Genomic DNA, 19,543 nt, shown 5'->3' on the forward strand with positions numbered 1-19,543 from the left:
ACAAAGGGGGTTGTACACTCCAATACCGTTACGTGTAACGTTTTTGTATTTGGTTGAAAGTTCTTTCAACATTCTGTCATGTTGTCCGTGTACAGCACTTCAATGAGTTTTCATGAAGTACGGAAATAACTCGGCGCCCGTGCTTGTTATTATCGACGGCAACGCCTAACGTGGATTACACACTTTGTTAAAATAATTTGAAAGTATGAACTGACCTTTTTTTGCGCTCGTGTTCAATGAAAAAAAGGAAAGGAAAATAGGTATAAATTAAAAAGTTCGCCAAGCGAATTATTTTTGGCTCAAACTGAAAAAAATGCGCCAAAATAAATTTTTCAATTTCTCACCAAAAAGTACAAAATTTCGTAAGATCATAAGATCTGTCCGTCTGAAGGCGTCCAGGGAAATGTTCTTCAAAAAATCATGGTCCAGTGAAGCCTAGGTTGGACAATGCACACCAAACAGTCACACGTTCTGTATGGAGAGGCTGCTCGTGAAATTCTCGGGGATTCGTGCCACCCTATTATGGCATGTTCTGCTTAAAGCATGCTGCAAGCGTAAAGATGAAAATGAGCCTCATCGCTAAAGAACACAAGGACATCACGAGACGTATTGTCAAGAACGGCTTTGCATGCATTTTTTCGTGAAAGAAAATCGCGTGGATGAAGTTTTTGCACCACTGCCAATTTATATGGATGAAAATGCAGTACGTTGAAAAGTACACGACTCCACGGAGAACGCGCGCGCCTCTATCGTCCACTGCATGATCGGTACTCAACTTACATGACATAAAACTTTAGATACCGCTCTTTTCAATGAGCGCCACCCCACCCTTCTCGGAATAAATGTCGCTAGATGGCGCGCGTTTCAAATAAGGAAGTTTCCCGTCCGCACCCTGTATAATACTAACAACACAACCTAATACAGAGGCTGTTCTCACATTTTTTAGACGATTTTGGTAAGCGATAATAAAAAATCGTTTGCTGAAAAAGAAGTAATTGCAATTGTACTATGTTTTTAAAAATCAAAATTATCGTCTGTCGCTTGAAAGTTTTGTTTTTATTCAAAATGGCGAATTTAACAAAGCAGTGGTTCGAAGGCTACATTTACGCTCTTTTCGAAGAGAAATACGCATACTCTGTTATCCAAAAAACGATGTGAGAGTCATGGTTTTGTGATATCTCAAGCGTCGATAGGTAATATCATCAACAAGAAAGGAAAAAAAAAAAACGTCCAATTGGAGCCTCAAGTGGGACAAAAATTCCAAACAAGTATCCAAGGAAAAAACGGACATCTTCGACAATTGCAAAGGTACGTTGTTTAATGTTAAAAGAAAATCCCCCTAGTCAAAGGACAGTTGCAAAATCATTAAAATGCTCGGTGTCCACTGTAAACAAAATGATAAACGTTGATTTAAATCTTAAGAAAGCAAAAAAACGCAATGTGCATCGTCTTCTGCCAAAGCATATCGCTCAACGGAGGCCACGCTGCAGAATTCTATACGAGAAACACTTATCCAAACAAAAATGGAAAAAAAAAATTGTCAGAATATGTGAAGCATGGGTGTATTTAAATGATTGTAACAAAACAAACAAACAAACAAAAAAAAAAAAAAAAAAGAGCCATTTATTATCATAAAAGGGGAGGAAAAAAATTTAAGTACGTGCTTCAAAGAATCGAAAGAAAGTTTTTCTAAGGGATTCATGATTGTTGATGGTTTTTCTTATAATGGCAAGTTAAAAATAAAGAGAGTGAAAAAAAATGTCAAGATTAATTCCAAATACTATCAGGAACATATTTTATTGCCAATTTTTCTGAATGAAATACCATCGCTTTACCCACAGTGCCATCCATCTGTGAGACTCCATCAGGACAAAGCTAGCAGTCACACATCGAAATCCACTGTAAATTTCCTAAAAGAAATGGAACAAAAAAACTGGTATCAAGCCATACCCTTCACTGATATCTCTACTAAATCTCCCTATGGTGTCAAATATGGATGTTTGTGCTTTCGTACTTTTAAAAACTGCATTATCCAAACGTTGTCCCCAAACCCTAACAGGACTCTGGAAAGCTGTCCGGGAGGATCGGGAAAGAATACCTCTTCTGCCACTTCAAAAGGCATTATTATCCTGGAAATTGGAAGAATTTTATGTAATTTAGTTTTGTGAATGCAATATACATCGTCTAAAAAATGTGTTAACAGCCTTTTTATTACACAAAAATTTCAAATGTGTTTCGACAGCAAGTTTTGAGAAAAGGTACATCGAAAATGTTCTATTTCACATTTTCGGTAGAGGGGGATTCGTCTCCCCTTAAAATCCCTTGTGCACTTATTTTTAGAATTTCAAATAAACAATTTAAAAAAAAATTGATAAAATTTAAAATTTAGTCCCCATTAACGAAATATTCGAATATCCGAGATCAGTTATGGTCCCAGTAACTTAGGACAATCCTTGTTCTGTAATTATACAAAACTGTCAAACACTTTCTTTTAAATTACAAAAACCTATGTATGTTTCCGTGTGTCCTTTACCAAAAATTGGGGAGACGCTCTTCTGAAGAAGTTATCAGCATTGCGAAATCGGCATCTATCCATTTCAAAGAACTCCGCGTGAGGCTAATATTATCTGATAGAACTTATTTGCTTTGTTCCTAACCGTAGGCGCTAGGTCAAGCGAGGAACTGCTGCGGCGTTTCCTGATCTGCGTCCCAAGGTCAAGAGTCGACGAATTCTCAAGGCGGTCGAGTTACGAAATCGCTTTTTTAACCTCGCTGTTGCTTCCGCACGAGCCTTTTTTCTTTGTTAAATACGAAAGGCGGATAATTTATGGTATATAATAACTGAAGAAGGCCCAGCGGAAATGTTCACGCACGCGTAAAGGTAGAGCGGGCGGATCTTTGTAAATTTCTTGTTATATAACAAGGCTACATATTTAACCCACTACACACTGTAGAGCAGGAAATTTTTTATCGACCCTTTTTTTATTACCTCAATCATTGCTAGTAGATATGTTACCGTGAAAGACCGAAATTGGAGAATGTCGACTTTCACCGGAGAATGTCAACATTCACCAAATACGTCGGTGAAAGATCGAATATTTCTTTACATTCTTGTACATTCGGACCCTCACCGGTGTATGTCGACAATCACAGATCTGGTGTAGGTCTAAAAGAGAGGAGTATATGTACACGCTGCCATTCCAAAAGGAAGTGTTCCACAAATAAATGCAGTTGTAAAAGCAAGGGCCTCTTGTGCAATTCAAAGTGTCATAATAGTTTAAGTTGTTGCTATAAATAAGATTTGAATCACATAATTTGGTAAGTTTATAACTTCTATTATTTTCCTTTCTCATTTTGAACGTACTGTATGTTTTAAGTTCATATATTCTTAAGTTCTTATTCCGAGTCTCAAGTGCGATTTTTCGCGAATGAATGACGGAGAAGGAAATATAATATTCTTATATGTTCCATGTCAACATTCACCGGTGTAAGTCAGAAATAAGAGTATTTGGAAAATATTTCGGAGATACACCAAGAGACTATGTGAATGTTGACATTCACCGGTGAAAGTCGACATTCTCCAGATTTCGGTGTTTCACCGTAACAGATATAAAGTTCCAATTACAAAAATGTTTTAAACGTAACAAATATTCATGTTTTAGCATTTTTTAATTTAAGAAAATCAGTTTACAGACAGTTAGTTCCCAAGCAGCACCGGAACGTTCCAAAAACGTTCAGAGACCCACATCGTTCCGTTCTATAACGGTGTTAGGTGTAATTAATTTGGTTTGGTTTATTTAATTATGGCAAAGCACAGTAGGGCTATCTGCCTAAGGGGAGGGATGCCTTCGTGGAGGACTTTCTAAGGCAAACTGACTCGTATACACGTTACACATGGGAAAAACCACGAAAACGCCCATGCAGCCAGCCCGTTCACGGGATTCGAACCTCGGACCGAACTACCAGTGTTCAGCGATTTAACCGCTCGGCCGCTGGTGGGCCGTTAGGTGTATTTAGAACGTTCTACATAAGGTGCTAAAGTGGTGCATGTAGCAACCGTGTTCTTAGTACGTACATTTCGATGTACAACACTAACGTATAAGGTATTTCTCCTGCCTTCTTATCGTACCTTCGTAGTGCATTGGTCTGCACGTTCGGCGCATGTTCGAGAGGTCCGTGGTTCGATTCCCGGTTAGGGCATTGCTGATTTTTCCAGTCTCCTGCTTCCAAAAAGTCCTAATGTCTCTACAAACGTTTTTTTGAAACATTTCCAAATACGTTCGACATAACGTGCTAAAGTTGCGCATGTTAGAACCGTGTTCTTAAGACGTACATTTCTACGTACAATACTGGTACTTTAGGAAACGTTCTCAACATGTGCTATACAGTACGTTCTAAATGACGTGCTAAAGCTGTGCGTAATATAACCGCATTTTTAGGATATACATTCCAGTGCACAATCCTGGTACATTTCGAAATTTTCTCAGCATGTGCTATAAGGTACATTCTACACGACGTGCTAGAGCAGAGCGTATTATAACCGTGTTTTTAAAACGTTCATTTTAAAGTACAATATTGGTACTTTTCGAAACGTTACCATAAACCAAATGACGTGCTAAAGAGGTGTGTTATAACTGTATTCTTATAACGTACATTTCAACATACAATACTGGTATTTTTCGAAACATTCTCAACAGGTGCTATAAATTACATTTTACATGAATTTTTTTCTGACCTGAATTCAGGTCAGAAATATTTCGGGACCATCATACAGTGTATATGTAATGAAATTGCAGACGTGTAAATGTCGTAGAATATTCGGGTGTGGCTGAATGGTTATAAGGAAGATGCAGTAATGGCCGGTTGATACATTTCTTCATTCATGTCCTTGCATGATCGAAGTAAACCCATTATTAGTCCAAAAGGCGCTCCAGTTATTCCTATATTTGGCCTTACCAGTGGACAAAGGCTTCCCAGCGGCCGATCCCTAAAGTCGCTGAACACTGGTAGTTCCGTTCGTATAGTGGTTAGCGTCGCTGACTGCCGTGTCGAAAGGCCCGGGTTCGAATCCCGAAAAAGTTTGTAATGGATGTTTGTAAGTGTGTAGTGTCCGCTCGGTATGGGGGCCCTCTAAATATACAGCCAGCCGAAAGTGCTCTCGAGAAGTTGGTGGTAGGGGAAGAGGTTGGGGAGACCCTCGAACCCGTCTTCCGGGGGGGGAGTGCTGTCAATCAAAATGGGGGACGGAAGAGCTAAATCGCACTGTCACTTGTAAGGTGCTGTTGCCAATGGTAGGCGTAAATTTGCCACGAGGAATTTTGGGACCTTGGGCTGATTAGAGGTTAGACAAGTGAGCATCAGTCAACGACCACAACAGAATTCCTTAATCTTAATTACTTTTTTATTTACTTAATTTATTTACTTAATTTACTTTTTTACTTAATTTACTTTTTTACTTAATTTATTTACTTAATTTACTTTTTATTTACTTAATTTATTTACTTAATTTACTTTTTATTTACTAAATTTACTTTTTATTTACTTAATTTATTTACTTAATTTATTTACTTAATTTACTTTTTAATTTACTTTTTATTTACTTTATTTATTAATAAATATATTTTCCAGTTACAATAGTTGTTTACATTTTCCAGGATAGTGTAATCTTTTTTAATATGAAAAGTTATAGTATTTTGTTAAAAAATTATATTTTTTCATTTTATTTGCAGACGTGTAAAGCTTTCCTTCCAGACATGATGGCTGATAATCATGGTCACATCGTCTCCATTGCCAGTATGGCTGGTCTATCTGGCGTAGTCAGGCTTACGGATTACTGTGCGAGTAAATTTGCCGCCGTCGGATTCGAAGAATCTCTTCGATTGGAACTGTACTGCGAAGGCTACACAGGAATCCATTCCACGGTGGTTTGTCCTTATTACATCAATACCGGAATGTTCGAAGGAGCTAAACCAGGGTAAAGATCTGAACTTTGTCATTTATAACTTTGCTTTCCAAATGAATTATCCTTAAGATCTTATAAAATCTGTAGACTAGTTCTGTAATTCTATAGAATGTCTATAATTCTATAGCTATAGAATTATAGACATTCTATAGAATTACAGAACTAGAATGTCTATAGATCTCTAGATATAATTCTATAGACCATAGAATTATAGACATTCTATAGACCATAGAATTATAGACATTCTATAGACCATAGAATTATAGACACTATAGAATTTAAAAAGACTGTTGAAGAATTATCTTCTAGCTTTGTGAACAAAACAAAAGTCAGAAGAAGGGTGTATAAGACTTTTTTATTCGAACACAAGCCTACCAGCGGCCGAGCAGTAAAATCGCTGAACACTAGTAGTTCGGTCCGTGGTTCGAATCCCGCGAACGGGCTGGCTGCATGGGCGTTTTCGTGGTTTTCCCCATGTGTAAAGTGTATACGAGCCAGTTTCCCTTAGAAAGTCCTTCACGAAGGCATCCCTCTCCTTAAGCAGGTAGCCTTAGCGTGCTTTGCCGTATTCTCAATACACTACACTACACTATTCGAACACAAACTTAAAATTACTCAACTTGGCTTTACACAAGCTAAACACTTTTGGCTTAACAGATAAACGTAACGGTAAACAAATTCAAAATATAGTAGATTAGCCCAACGGCTCACAAGATAATTGAATTTTCTGCAAGGCTCTGGTTTGTAGAAAACCGGTGAGACAAAGCCGAATGGCTAGAAGCACTCAACGCCACTAAATCAAGTCGCTAATAATCACGGCACAATCTATCCTGCAATAGGCTGACACGCTCTAAAACTAACTTCCGAAACTCTTGCTTAAATAGCACTTCCTTCTACCTTAACCTGAATAAACTGCTTGCTGTGTCATTTATATTCTTTCATGAAAAGCGTGGGTGAAAAGACGGTAATAGGAAAATAGGAAAATTTAAAATGAACAATACAAACAATGAATGAACTTCAAATGAACAATACTTGTAGAGTCATTAGGTTATTTAGAAGCAGGAAAGATGAAAAATGAGCATTGCTTTCGCCGGGACTCGAACCACGGACCTCTCGAATAGGCGTCGAGTATGCTGACTACTACACCACGAAGGTATGCTAAGAAGGCGGGAGAAATACCTTATACACTCCCCCTTTTAATGGGGGCGACTGGAGATTAGAGGACCCAATCGCCAAATCCTGGTGGTGCAAAATCATCATCCACCAACCTTTTTAGTTCGGGCGCCGCTTGTAGAGACGATTTAAAATTTTAAAAGCAGGGGAGATGAGAAATGAGCAATGCCCTCGCTGGGACTCGACCCACGGACATCTCGGATTCGCGTTGAGCATGCTGACCACTACACCACAAAGGCATGCTAAGAAGGTGGGAGAAATACATAATAAACTTAGTCACAGATAAATAGGTAAAATCCAGCATAAAGTTGTTAAATTATTTTTTAATTTTAAATAACTTTTTAATATTTTAAATTTAAAAAAATTAAATTATTTTTTAATTTTTGTTTTTCTAACTGAAAAAGAGCTAAACAAGAACAAAAATCATAATTTTACTATTTTTAATTTTGTTTTCCAAAGCAGAAATAAAATCTGAAGAATTAAACCAGAATAAAGATTTTAATTTTGTTTTCCGAACCAGTTAATTTAAGAAGCTAAATTGGAATAGTTATCGTAACTGTATAAATTTCAATTTTGTTTTTTAAAACAATAAATCTCAGAATTTTTTCCCCTAGGACAAGTTGCTTAATAAATTTTGTAATCTCTAAAAAAATATTTTTGAAGGAAAATGTATAATTATTTTTTCTTCAGATATACCTGTAAGTATCATTAATGATGTGATAAGATTTTTAACGCTAGAATTTAAATTAAAAGTGCTACTTTAAATTAAATTTTTATAGTGGTTTTAACTTTCATTATGAAGTATAAATATTTTTACAAATTGTACTCAGTTTCAGATTTCTATTTAAATGGTGCATATTTCTTTAAATTTAATTTTCTTAAAATTTTAAATCGTAGAAAATTTTGTTCGAATGTTTCCGGTGATATTAATAGAAACTTTAGTCTTTGGAATCATAGCAAGAATTTTTTTTTTTTTTTTTGTATCTTCTATTTCATGATCCCAAGCGTGGCTTCAAATTAGATTAAAAAACAAATCTTTGATGCAGTCAAATATATGTATAAAAACAAGTGTCTATTTTACAGATTAATTTAAAATATATCGCATTTACACATTCGATTTTTATTAAGAAGAATCTATGTGGAAAACGATTTTATAAAGGATTCCGTAAAAAAGGTTTTCATAATGAATTCTGTAAAGGATATCATCACACCTGGGCCAACGGTTTTCTGGTCCATAGAATTATTGCCTATTTCTGATTTTTTCCAATATTTTGAAAATTAAGTTACTAGCAACAAACATTTATCATGTAAATATATGAGAAGGGAGCAAAAGAAATTAAATAATTTAAACAAGGATGACGACTTTGCAGTTGCTTGTTACACTTTAGAACGGGCATTTAAAAGAAGAAAATGACCTCCCCACCTTGCCTCGTAACCATGGTAACGACAAACTGTGGAAAATGGTCGGATACTCTTTAAGCTTGTTTAGAATCGTGAGAAGCGCATGAAAGGATATGATGTGCAGAAGAGTCTTAGATGAGGTGCAGAAAATAAGTGCTCTGTGATGACGACGATAGGTGTCATAATAAACGATAAATTCTTAAAGTTCCATGTGGTTAGGGTTCAAGAAATATTATTTTTAATTCAAAATATAGCGTTAACGTTCTATTTTAATAAATATTTTTATTTCTCCACGGAACGTTTCACATTTATTAATTAAATATCACTTAAGCCACATAAAATTCAATTGAATGGAAAAATCACAAAATATTTCAAAACAGCATATCTTTAGAACTTCCGATATACAGTCTCGCGCGCTGGAGATAAAAATGCTTTAATCCGTGCAATGTAGCGATTGCTCGGTTTCAAATCGTAGCGTTTGTCAAAAATTCGTTAAAGGTTTACAAAATACGATATAAAATTCAGACTTCTGGAGGCTTAGATTCGGTTGGAGAACTAACTATGTTATTCAAAATTGGATGGCCCTGAGTCGCTTTTCACAGTGTGTGAAACATATACATACATACATTCATTCACACAACGGTCGAATAGCTCTCCGTGCTCTGTAACCTACTTATTAACGATTTATTACATAAGGAGTTACCTACTAATGCAATATTTATATATTATGCTGATGATTTAATAGTTATGATGGCCGAGTCCTCCCTCGAGAAGATTGAAAGAACTTTTGTGAAAATTTCGAATATTATAGAAGAATGGCATTTGAATAGAAAATTGAAATTAAATATTACCAAAACGAAGGCTATGTTCTTCTCGCGGGGTGGTAAACATACTAGATATCCCAGATTGCGATATAAAGGTGAGAAGGTAAAGATAGAAAGGAATTTAAAGTTCCTTGGAGTTATTTTTGATGATTAGTTATCGTTTAAAGATCATTTCACTATGGTCCATAAAAAAAAACGGATACTATTTTATAAGAGATCCTTCTCTGGTGAGATTTTAGCCATTAATAGTAGGACTCTGAAACAAATTTATGAATGTATGATGATGTTGGATTTACGAATTATAATGTATTATTAATGGATTTACGAATTATAATGTATGATGTTGGAGCTTGGGGTTCTAGGGCGGCGGAGTTGCTGAGACTAAGGAACAAATTGAATTCTATCCAGAGAGGATGGCTGCTGGCAATCACAAGACCTTTTTAGAACTGCTCCTACGGAAATTGCTAATATACTTGCGGCATTCCGCCCATCTCGTTGTCCTTTGACTTTTGTTATAAAACGTTTTTATTGAGATCAAATAACATTGACTTTTATACATATACAGATGATATTGTTTTTAATATATTTTTAATTGTCATCTTTTACATCCAAGGGAAAGAAGATCAATTACTTTTAATAGATGCATTCCTGTATTTGATGATATTGATGTCTATACGGACGGCTTGGGAAAAATTGGCTTAGCATTTGTAGTGTTCTATCGTCTAAGAAATCTAAATGAATCACATATAATTACAATACATTCTGTTTGTATGTCAGTTCTTCAAGCACTCTCTGACCCCGAGCAGCAAAATTTAAATATTCAAATTATTAAAAAATTGGTAATACAATTGGAGATATCCAATTGTATTAACAATTTTTTAAATTAAACAGTGCGAGTCATCAATTTAATTTTAATTGGGTTAAAGCCCATATTGGTTGTTTGGGCAATGAGAGGGCGGATGTCTTGGCAAAGGAGGCAACAACGAGTAATGATATTGAAACTGTTCGATGTACAAGCCTCCAAGAGAAGATGCATTAACATTATGAAGTGTGAAATTGTAGATAAATGGCGGACTCAATGGGAAAACTCTGATAAAAATAATATGTTCATGAAGACTTTTGTTTCTAAGAAAAATATGAATATTAACAATGACATTGACTTGAATCAGTTAATTACAGGTCATGGGAGATTTCCCTTTTATCTGAAAAGATTCCATGTTCAAGATAATGATTTATGTAAAGTATGTACAAAAGTAGGAGACAATGTCCACTTTATTACAGAATGTAAGTTAATCAGATGCATTGATGGAGCGAACATAGATTTTATGAAAAATGGTTTACTTAAGACAAGAGGAATAGCGCGTAAGATTATGAAGATGATTAACAACAATAAAGAAGCCATTGGCATTGTGTGACTCGTGTGTTTGTATGGTTATGTGGTGATTTTTGTACTGGCGTAGCCCGTATAGGGTCATAGAGCAAACTCTGTTTTGCAAGGTGGACCGGGCTACGCCCAACAAAACAAAACATACATTCATGCAGATTCTTCCTTACTTAATTTCTTTAAATTAATGCGGGGCGGTAATATTTGGTGGCAGCAATTTGAAAAGGGATTCAGACATTTAAATGATACGCCGCCAGATGTGCCCGTTCGGGCTAACGCCCTTTTAGGCTAACAAAGGAAATTATAAATTCTTAATTTTGCACTGTAGCGTTCATGCCATAGGTTTGGCGTACTATTAAAATTTAACGATATCATATTTGCATAGTTAGTCATAATAAGCGATTTTTGCACCATGGAATTTATTTCTTATGCCTGTTACGTAATTCGATTATCATTATTGTTCTTTATGGATCGATCCTACACACTTGGCAATGAATTAGAAGCCCGAAATGAATATTTTATTGGACCACCTTTTGCACGGATAACTGCTCTGATTCGTTTTTGGGCATCGGGTCTACATGCTTCTAGAGAGCATTTATGTCCGGAGAATACCATACATTGGCTATGCAGCTTTTTAGATCTCGTAAATTAGATGGAAGAGGAGATTGCTGTCGGGTAAGTCTTTCCACCCTATCCCATACATTTTCTATGGGGTTAAGATCCTTGGCCAGAGAAGGTGTTAGAAGTGAGACTGATGTTCAGCAAACCAATTTCAAACACATCTGGCACGATGTGTAGTTGCATTATCATCCATGAAGTATCTATCGCTATCAGGTTAAAAATGCAACACTGCAGGGTGCACTTGATCTGCCAATGTATCTAGGTATCTCATGGCTGTGTGTTTACTCTCGAGGAGTACCAGAGTACCACTTCCATGCCAGCAGAACATGCCCCATATCATGATACTCCCACCAGATCCTTGCACAGTGCGAGTAAGGCAAGATAGAGTCATGGCTTCATGGGCTTCTTGCCAAATTCGACGTCTTCAATCAGTAGTTCGAAATGAGGTGTAGCATTATTCATTCGACCATATTACCCGTTTCCAACCCTCGGATGTCCAGTGTCTTCTTTCCCGACACCACTGCAAACGAATAATTCTTGCGTGTTGGGCAGAAAGAAGTGGTTTTTCTCATAAACACCCGATTCCCATTCCTATCCTCTGCAATTCTCTTCTGCGCATGGTTCGAGTTGAAATCTGTTGGGGAGATCCTTGGTCAACCCCTTAGCCTACGATTTAGATTCGAAGATGTTAGGCCGAAATTGTATAGAAGCTCGCGCAGCGTTCGGGACATTTGCATGACTTGTGTAACACGCTAATCCGGGCAATCGTAAACATGACGAATTATGTAATTTTCGAAGAAAGTATAGGCGAATAATTATGGATGATACATACGATGACAATCAACTACCAGAGTCCTGGCTTTGGAAAGAAATAAGAAATAGTCCAAAAAGCTGTGACTATATGATGACTCCTGACATAAGAGAGGAAGCCTTATGTCAATTAGGAGGAAGTAGAGGAGAATTTGATATATTTAATCTAATATTTGATGACCTATTTTGGAACAATATTGTAACCGAAACGAATCAGTATGCAGATCAAGTACGAGAAAATCCACATAGAACACGAGTGAAAAAAGTTCCGTTACATGTACCAGAATGCTTTGAAATATATCATATCGTTACAGATTACTAATTTTGTATTTTGGAGTTTTGTATAAATAAACATTTTGTAATACTTGCGTCTACCACAATTACTGCATCAGACTGTAATTGCGTATCAAATATTCCACGTAATATTCACTTCTGGTCCGATCACCGTACGCGGGCTATGCCCATGAAAGTTAGGTTTGGCCGGACCATCGTACGCGGGCTATGTCCGTCATTGTAGATTAAGGGGTTAACGATCTGTGTCAGTTGAAGCACAGAATAGTCCTTGTTCTGCCGTACAATTCGTCGAAGACGGCGCCGATCACTGTCTTGGAAAACTGCGCTTGAACCGCAGTTACGTCTTCTAGAGAAGGATTGTGGATTCTGATTCCAACTTTTGAAAACCTTTGATATGGCTGCTTTCGAAAATCCAGTGAGATTTGCAGTGTTCGAAATCGAGGCCATTGCTAAACAGGCACCGACAACAAGCCCTTTTTCAAATGGTGAAAGATTTGTCGGTTTTCCCATTTTACTTCATTCATCGTGAAAAGCACTCCTAGGCCCATATCACACGACGTTTGTTTCACTCGAACAACTGTTTCGGGCAATTTTTTTTTTCATTAGTTTACTATTGAAGGAAAGAGGTGCGACATTTTCCTTCCTTTCCAGAAAAATTGCAAGTTGTTCGTTTTCAACAAATCAGCTATCAGGTTCGAAAGAACAACTGTTTCGAACAATTTTTCTGCTTTGTCACAACAGCCATCGCTTTGGGGTTAACACAAGACAAACTGGTTCCCCATTACAAACAAGCCGACAGCATTCGAAGCTGATAGCTGATTGGTTGAAAACGAACTTGCAATTTTTTTCAAAAGGAAGGAAAAAGTCGCACGTGGCAAATTCTGATATCTGTATATGTGGGGAACAGGGAACTCCTGATCATTACACTTTCTCATGCTCCTTAACTGAGGATATTCACATAAAATCCCCAAGAACTGACCTCCTGGCATTCCAAATGTTTTTAATTAAAGATAAACATCAATATCCAAAGTTTCAGAAAATTATGCAACGACTCTCTTCCTACGGCCTAGATCTCTGTCAAGTGTAAGTCCACATACAGTTTAAACTTAGTGAACTTTTACATGCTGTGATTATGGACAAAATGGATCCGCTCGTGAACTTTATAAACTGAAATAAACCAATATATCTGAAATAACCCATGGACACCTACCTCTTTAGCATTATTATAACAATTCATTTTAACATTGTCTTGCCAGTACTAATTATAATTATCTCATTATGTTTATTTGTTTATTAATTATCTTTATCTCCTATTTTTGTTGCACCAAATCAGATGTTTAATTTATCTTGTGAATCTCTAATTGTATTCCGACTATTTTGTAATCTACTTATGCCCTACACCATTATTTTTAACAAATACTGGATGCGGGGCGTACTGTGGAATTGCACGGTGTACCATAATAGGCAAACTTTAGACCTTTTGAAAAGCTTCAGTCTATGGAAATTCTTATAAAATTTGCAATTACCCCCCCCTTTTTTTTTTCAAAGAGTTAGTATGGGAAGGCATTACCAGCTGACCTATGGTACATCGCTGGTGTCCCTCATACGTGAAAACGTTCGTGTGAAACAAACGCCGTGTGATATGGGCCTACCTTACTTATACCAGCATTTGAACCACGTGTAACCCACGTCATAAAAAAAAAGTTTGCATATTTCATCCCTAGCAGGCATTCAAATCAAAATCTCAAAGGTTTCTAATTCATTGGCCAGAGTGAGTAGTAAGAAAATTTTGTACCCACTTTGATAAAATATTCTGCGTTTTACACTGCGATGATTTTTACTTCCTTGTACGAAGTAAAAAGGAAGTATTGTAATCGCGAAAAGTTTCAGCCGGCATATTTCAACGAAAATATCCATTTTGACCGCTATCGAATGCAATTTAACGATGTTTTTTGCGTTATATCTGTATGTAAGGACAGAATAAAACACTCGTTTCCTCCAAAAATATTATAAAATTGCTTTAAAATTAATTCTGAAGAGAATTTTTCGTGGCGTCTGTACGAACGTACGTACGTATCTCGCATAACTCAAAAACGAGTAGCCTCAGAACGTTGAAATTTTGTATATAGGACTGCTATAATATGTAGATGTGCACCTCGTATTTTGGTTGCAATAGGCCGCGCCAAACGTATACAAATATATTTATATATATATCCACTGTGTTACCGGATCAGTGATCTCAGTTTCTTTACTCTTATATGTTTGTAAATTGTGCATTTTTTGCTTTAAAAATGATTGAATGATATTGCTCTTATCTTCCGGTTAAGGGTTTTACGCCTTTAGTAAATCTGTATGCAATATTTTTAGAATTTTCAACAATTTTAAAGTTGTTTAAGTGCCGCTAAGCCTTTTCTTTTTGATGGCGGCCGTTGATTGTTTGCATTTGAAACAACAGACTAGTGGATTTGTTGCCAATTTAGAGAAACTTAGCTTCGCAACGACAAAGATAACGTCTTCGTTTATTATTGCCAATTAAATCATGCTTAATCCTTTCTGGAATTTTTTCGAGGAAATAAGTGTTTAAGATTTACTTCGTAATTTTTAATGTAGGTATTTTGAGTTTTTATGTATTTTTGCCTTCTTGCGAAGTGAGAAGTGAATTAATTGAATGAGAAATACTCAATCGTCTTTGAAAAACTGTTTGTTTTTCGTTTTGTTTGCTTAATTTCTTTTATACATCATTCTAGCTTTATTATAGTATTTGAATAGAACATGTGGCAACGATTAGATAATTCTATTCTTTAAATGATATAAATTTTGTGCATTATGAGTTATAATATGAACGAAATATAATACTGTTAATTAAATCTAGCGCCAGAGTGTCGCTACGGTAAGTGAATTTTAGAGAATGCATTTATTCTATTGTGGTTTATGCGCTGTCGGCGAAGTAGATTTAATTCAATCCAATAAGTTTAAATGCAATGCAAGAAAAAATGCATATAATTTAATATTTCTTACAAGGAAGTCATGTGGTGTACACATCAGATTTTTATGTGCTGTGATAATAAAAGTTAAGAGTAGACATTTTTGTGGAGAAATAAAAACAGCTTTCATTTTTTTTTTTCAGCGTTTTTACAATGATGTCACCCGAGTATGTGGCTGACGAAATAGTTTCCGCTGTTTTAGTAAACCAAGAAGTTCTTTTGCTACCGAAAGCTTTCAACATATTAATAACAATCAAAACGTAAGTGAATCTTATTTATTTATTTTATGTGCTACATTTTACTTTGTGTGTGTTGAATGGTCTTTTCTATAAAAAAATTCCATTCCCTTTTTCCTTTGTATTAACCAATTTTCTGAAATATATTCCAGAAATTATTATCACTGCGTTCTAATTATTTATAACAAGCTTGGTTTTGGTATCTTTTTAACAATATTAATACTGGTGTTGGGAATATACTAAACCTCTATTTTTCTAGGCTTTCACCTTGCAAAGTGCATAAGACTTTGATCTCTTTATTCGATCTTGAAGACAGCATGGATAATTTCATCGGAAGAGCCAAAAAAGATTAGATTGAAAGTGGCAAACAGTTTCTTTACCAAAACTGGCCCTTTTATGTCTCATCTTTACTAAATGCGCACCTTATGTGAATATTTTACTATACATGTTCACATGGAAATATTTCCATCGATGGAAAGTGATTTATGTCAGCAATAATTTCTGTTTTGTTAAAAAACTGTATTACGCATTTTTGTGTCATGTGTAAATTTAGTTGACTTGTGTATACCTGCCAAAAACAATGAGTATGAATATACTTTTATTGGTTACATTTCACTTTTACTTTAAAAATGATAAGTATTTTGACAAAAATTTTTCTTCTGGTAATAATAATTGTTTTCTTTTAAGGAAGTGTGGCTAATAGAACAAATATAATAGATTTCCATTATGTTTCTTGTATTTAAGTAATATGAACATAAATATAAATCTTTTGTATTTTAATGAGAGACAAATTTTTGTTATGCACATCTCAGATGCAGTGCTTAAAGATGTGAAACTATAAATGCAAATGCAACTGTATTAGATATCATAAACTTTTAATATCTTCTAGAGTTTTTAATATGAATTTCGTAAAATCTTTTCACTTTTAAATGTAAGTAGTATTTAGCCCCGAATATGGTTTGACTTTGACTCGCACATTAATAAGCAAATTAAAGTTATCTTTGTGCATTTAGTTAGAAGAATGAAAAATGCTTATCACAATGGTTGCAAAAAGAAAAGATTTGGAGAAAGGATTTGATCAAAGCCATTCATACCCTGATACAGAAGTTTATTTTAAAAATATGAACAAGAAATCTCATTTGATAAGTTTACCACTTTTTAATCAAAAACTAAATAATTTGATCATGATCGCAATCAGATGTTTTCCATTTGTATTTGCATTGAAATTTTAGTCAAGCATGCAAATTACGAAATTGAATTGGGAATAACTAAAAGTAAAATTTTGATGAATGTATTTTTATGTAATTATTTAATCAAATTCACAAACCGTGAGATCTCAATAGCTGCATAACTAGCTTGAGGAAATCAACATTCCATTACCATTTCTGTTTATTTGAAAATCTTAATCAATTTTGATTATAAAAGAGAGTAAAAATGTATTTAAGGGTGTCCCTTGGCGAAAATTGGCGATTTTTGGCGATTGGCCACCAAGGCACAGTTTCAAGATGGCCGCTACACAAAACCAAACTACCAAGTCAAAGAATTGCACAAACTCTGTGTCCATGTACTCATGAACCTATTTTCACTTGAAAAAAAATCAGAGAATTGCACAAACTAAGCATTGCGCACTGACTTGATTTGGTCCATGTACACATCGATCTATTTTCACTTAAAAATCGAAGGAGCACCTAATTCTACACTAGAGCCAAACAAAAAAAATATATAATCTCAATAAACTGCATTTTAAATTAAACAATGAAATACCATAAAAAAGGACATCTTATCGTATCAGTAAATGCATCTTATCGTATTTACGCACTAACCAAAAGAAATATCCACTTACCTCATTTAGAAATTAATGTGTCTCCAGTCTGTGGCACACAAAATTCCTTAACAGCATTCAAAAACTTTCCTCATACCCTATTCCCTTTCTAATTGAACGCTTTGTATGGTGAGCATTTGAACCTTTCTTACGACAAACCCATTCAAAGCCATCTAAACAAAATATGTGTAAATCTCTAATAAATCAGACTGGATCGAAGTTAAAGTAATAAACAGAGGAGCGTTCTTCCACACAACATTTATTCAGGAACACCAAAGACGAACTGATACATATACATAATTGACATCACAGTTTCTTTTCACAAACAAACACTACCGCCATCTATTGGCGATCTATGGATACACAATCCTAAACTTAACACCATCTGAACGATCTTTACATTCGACCATATGCATTTCCTTCGTACAAACAAGACACTTATATTGAATTACATCCAACAAAGTTTCTTTTCTTTTGTCCTTAACCACTTCAAAAAGAAAGAAAAAAAAAAAAAAAATGTACTACTTTGGTAGACGGTTGCACGGATTTTTGGCGATTTACGTTGGCGCGGTTTTTACAACCGTCAGCCATCTTGAAAAACGCTTTTTTTACGTATTTTACGCATAGTAAAGTATTCGAAACTTTAAAAAAATAAATATTTTTAAAAATAATTGATTAATTTTTTGTTGAAAACGTCATTTTTTAAGATGGCGGGCAAATTTAAACATTTACTACGAGTATAAAATACTAAAATAAGGTTAAATTATTACTTTCATATAGCAAAGAAATAGAATAAAAACATTGCGCCAACGTTTAACTGGATTAGAATATTACTTAAATTGAATATCGAATTAAAAACATCATACCAACGTTTAAAAGAATTAAAATATTACTTAAATTCAAACACTTTAAAATAATTTTTGTAAGATATAATTATTTAACATTAAAAAATTTGTGGCAACAAATATCTCAGCAATTTTTGAAAACAGTGATTAATTTTTTTAATAAAAATAGAAGTATGCACTTATAAAGAAAAAGAAAAATATGTACTTACATTTTTTTTTTTTTTTTTTTTTTTTTTTTTGAGTATTTAACCTGTCGTGTATTGATAAGTACCACAAAAGAATCGGAGTCATAATATTTTATTTAGAAAGTTTATATTTAGAAATTAATATTTAGAAGCCATAAATAATATTGGTACTTTTCCGTTTCGCCGGCGCAAATCTCACCAAGCAGACTTTATTGGCGACAGCATAGAGTATACACATAAAAAATGTTAACAAATGTTCGTTCTTAAGAGTTGGTTTTTTTTTTTTTTTTTTTTTTAAATTTTTATTTTGAAGGCATGAACGTTTTAATATCGTTTAAAATTTTGTAAAAAGGCCAATAAATAAAGACAATAACTTTGTAAAAAGACATTAATTTAAGAATTTACTATGCTTTTATGGTTCAACATCCTTATGCGACGGTTAGTATTACGTGACCCCCAAATTATCTCATCTCACTTAAACTACGCTACAAAAACTAATTCTCTCAGTAATTTTCTACATTAATTTCAAGCTAAATCTTAATTTGGAATACAAGTTTAAATGAAAGAATTATTTCAATTCGTACGAATAGCTTACTCAGAAATTATGTAAAACCGCAGTGCTAGTGCTTCGCTAGTGCGTTCTCATTAGAATTGATGAATTTAAGCCTTGACTTTGCCTTTTCTGTATTTTCGCCTTCGGGTGAGTGCTGTGATGCCAGCATTGAAAGAAACAATTAATCTAATAAGAAACGGCTGTGATTTGTTTTGAAAATGAGGCGTAAAAGGTTACCAGCGAGGATATTCCGTTTAGCATCAATTGTTGGCGACTTTATTTAAAACACGGAAATTATGCATAATAAAACGCATTATTTTTTTTATAAAATGACAAAGTATCGGTTACCATAAATAACTTGTCCAACAATGGGTTTACCATAAGTCGTATCGCTCGCCAAAAAAAAAAAAAAAATCTCCAAAATCTGTGCAAACGTCTACCAAAGTAGC

General features: G+C 34.8%; 1 protein-coding gene across 3 annotated transcripts in view; it reads left to right on the forward strand.

The window, feature by feature from the left end:
* LOC118191893 (short-chain dehydrogenase/reductase family 16C member 6-like) overlaps positions 1 to 19,543 on the forward strand; it is a 125,804-nt gene that overhangs the window by 40,963 nt on the left and 65,298 nt on the right. For 2 of the 3 annotated variants that reach the window (XM_035362747.2, XM_035362746.2), the window contains exons 2-3: positions 5,730 to 5,974; positions 15,597 to 15,713. In XM_035362747.2, the coding sequence (XP_035218638.1) occupies positions 5,730 to 5,974; positions 15,597 to 15,713 (362 nt within the window). Of the gene's footprint in view, positions 1 to 5,729; positions 5,975 to 15,596; positions 15,714 to 15,948; positions 16,286 to 19,543 lie in introns of those variants that run through there. The other variant, XM_085821228.1, reaches the window with a different exon arrangement.

The sequence above is a fragment of the Stegodyphus dumicola genome, chromosome 7 (assembly GCF_044657685.1).
Source record: "Stegodyphus dumicola isolate Sdum_Otavi_A_Nest chromosome 7, ASM4465768v1".
Classification (NCBI taxonomy): Eukaryota; Metazoa; Arthropoda; class Arachnida; order Araneae; family Eresidae; genus Stegodyphus; species Stegodyphus dumicola.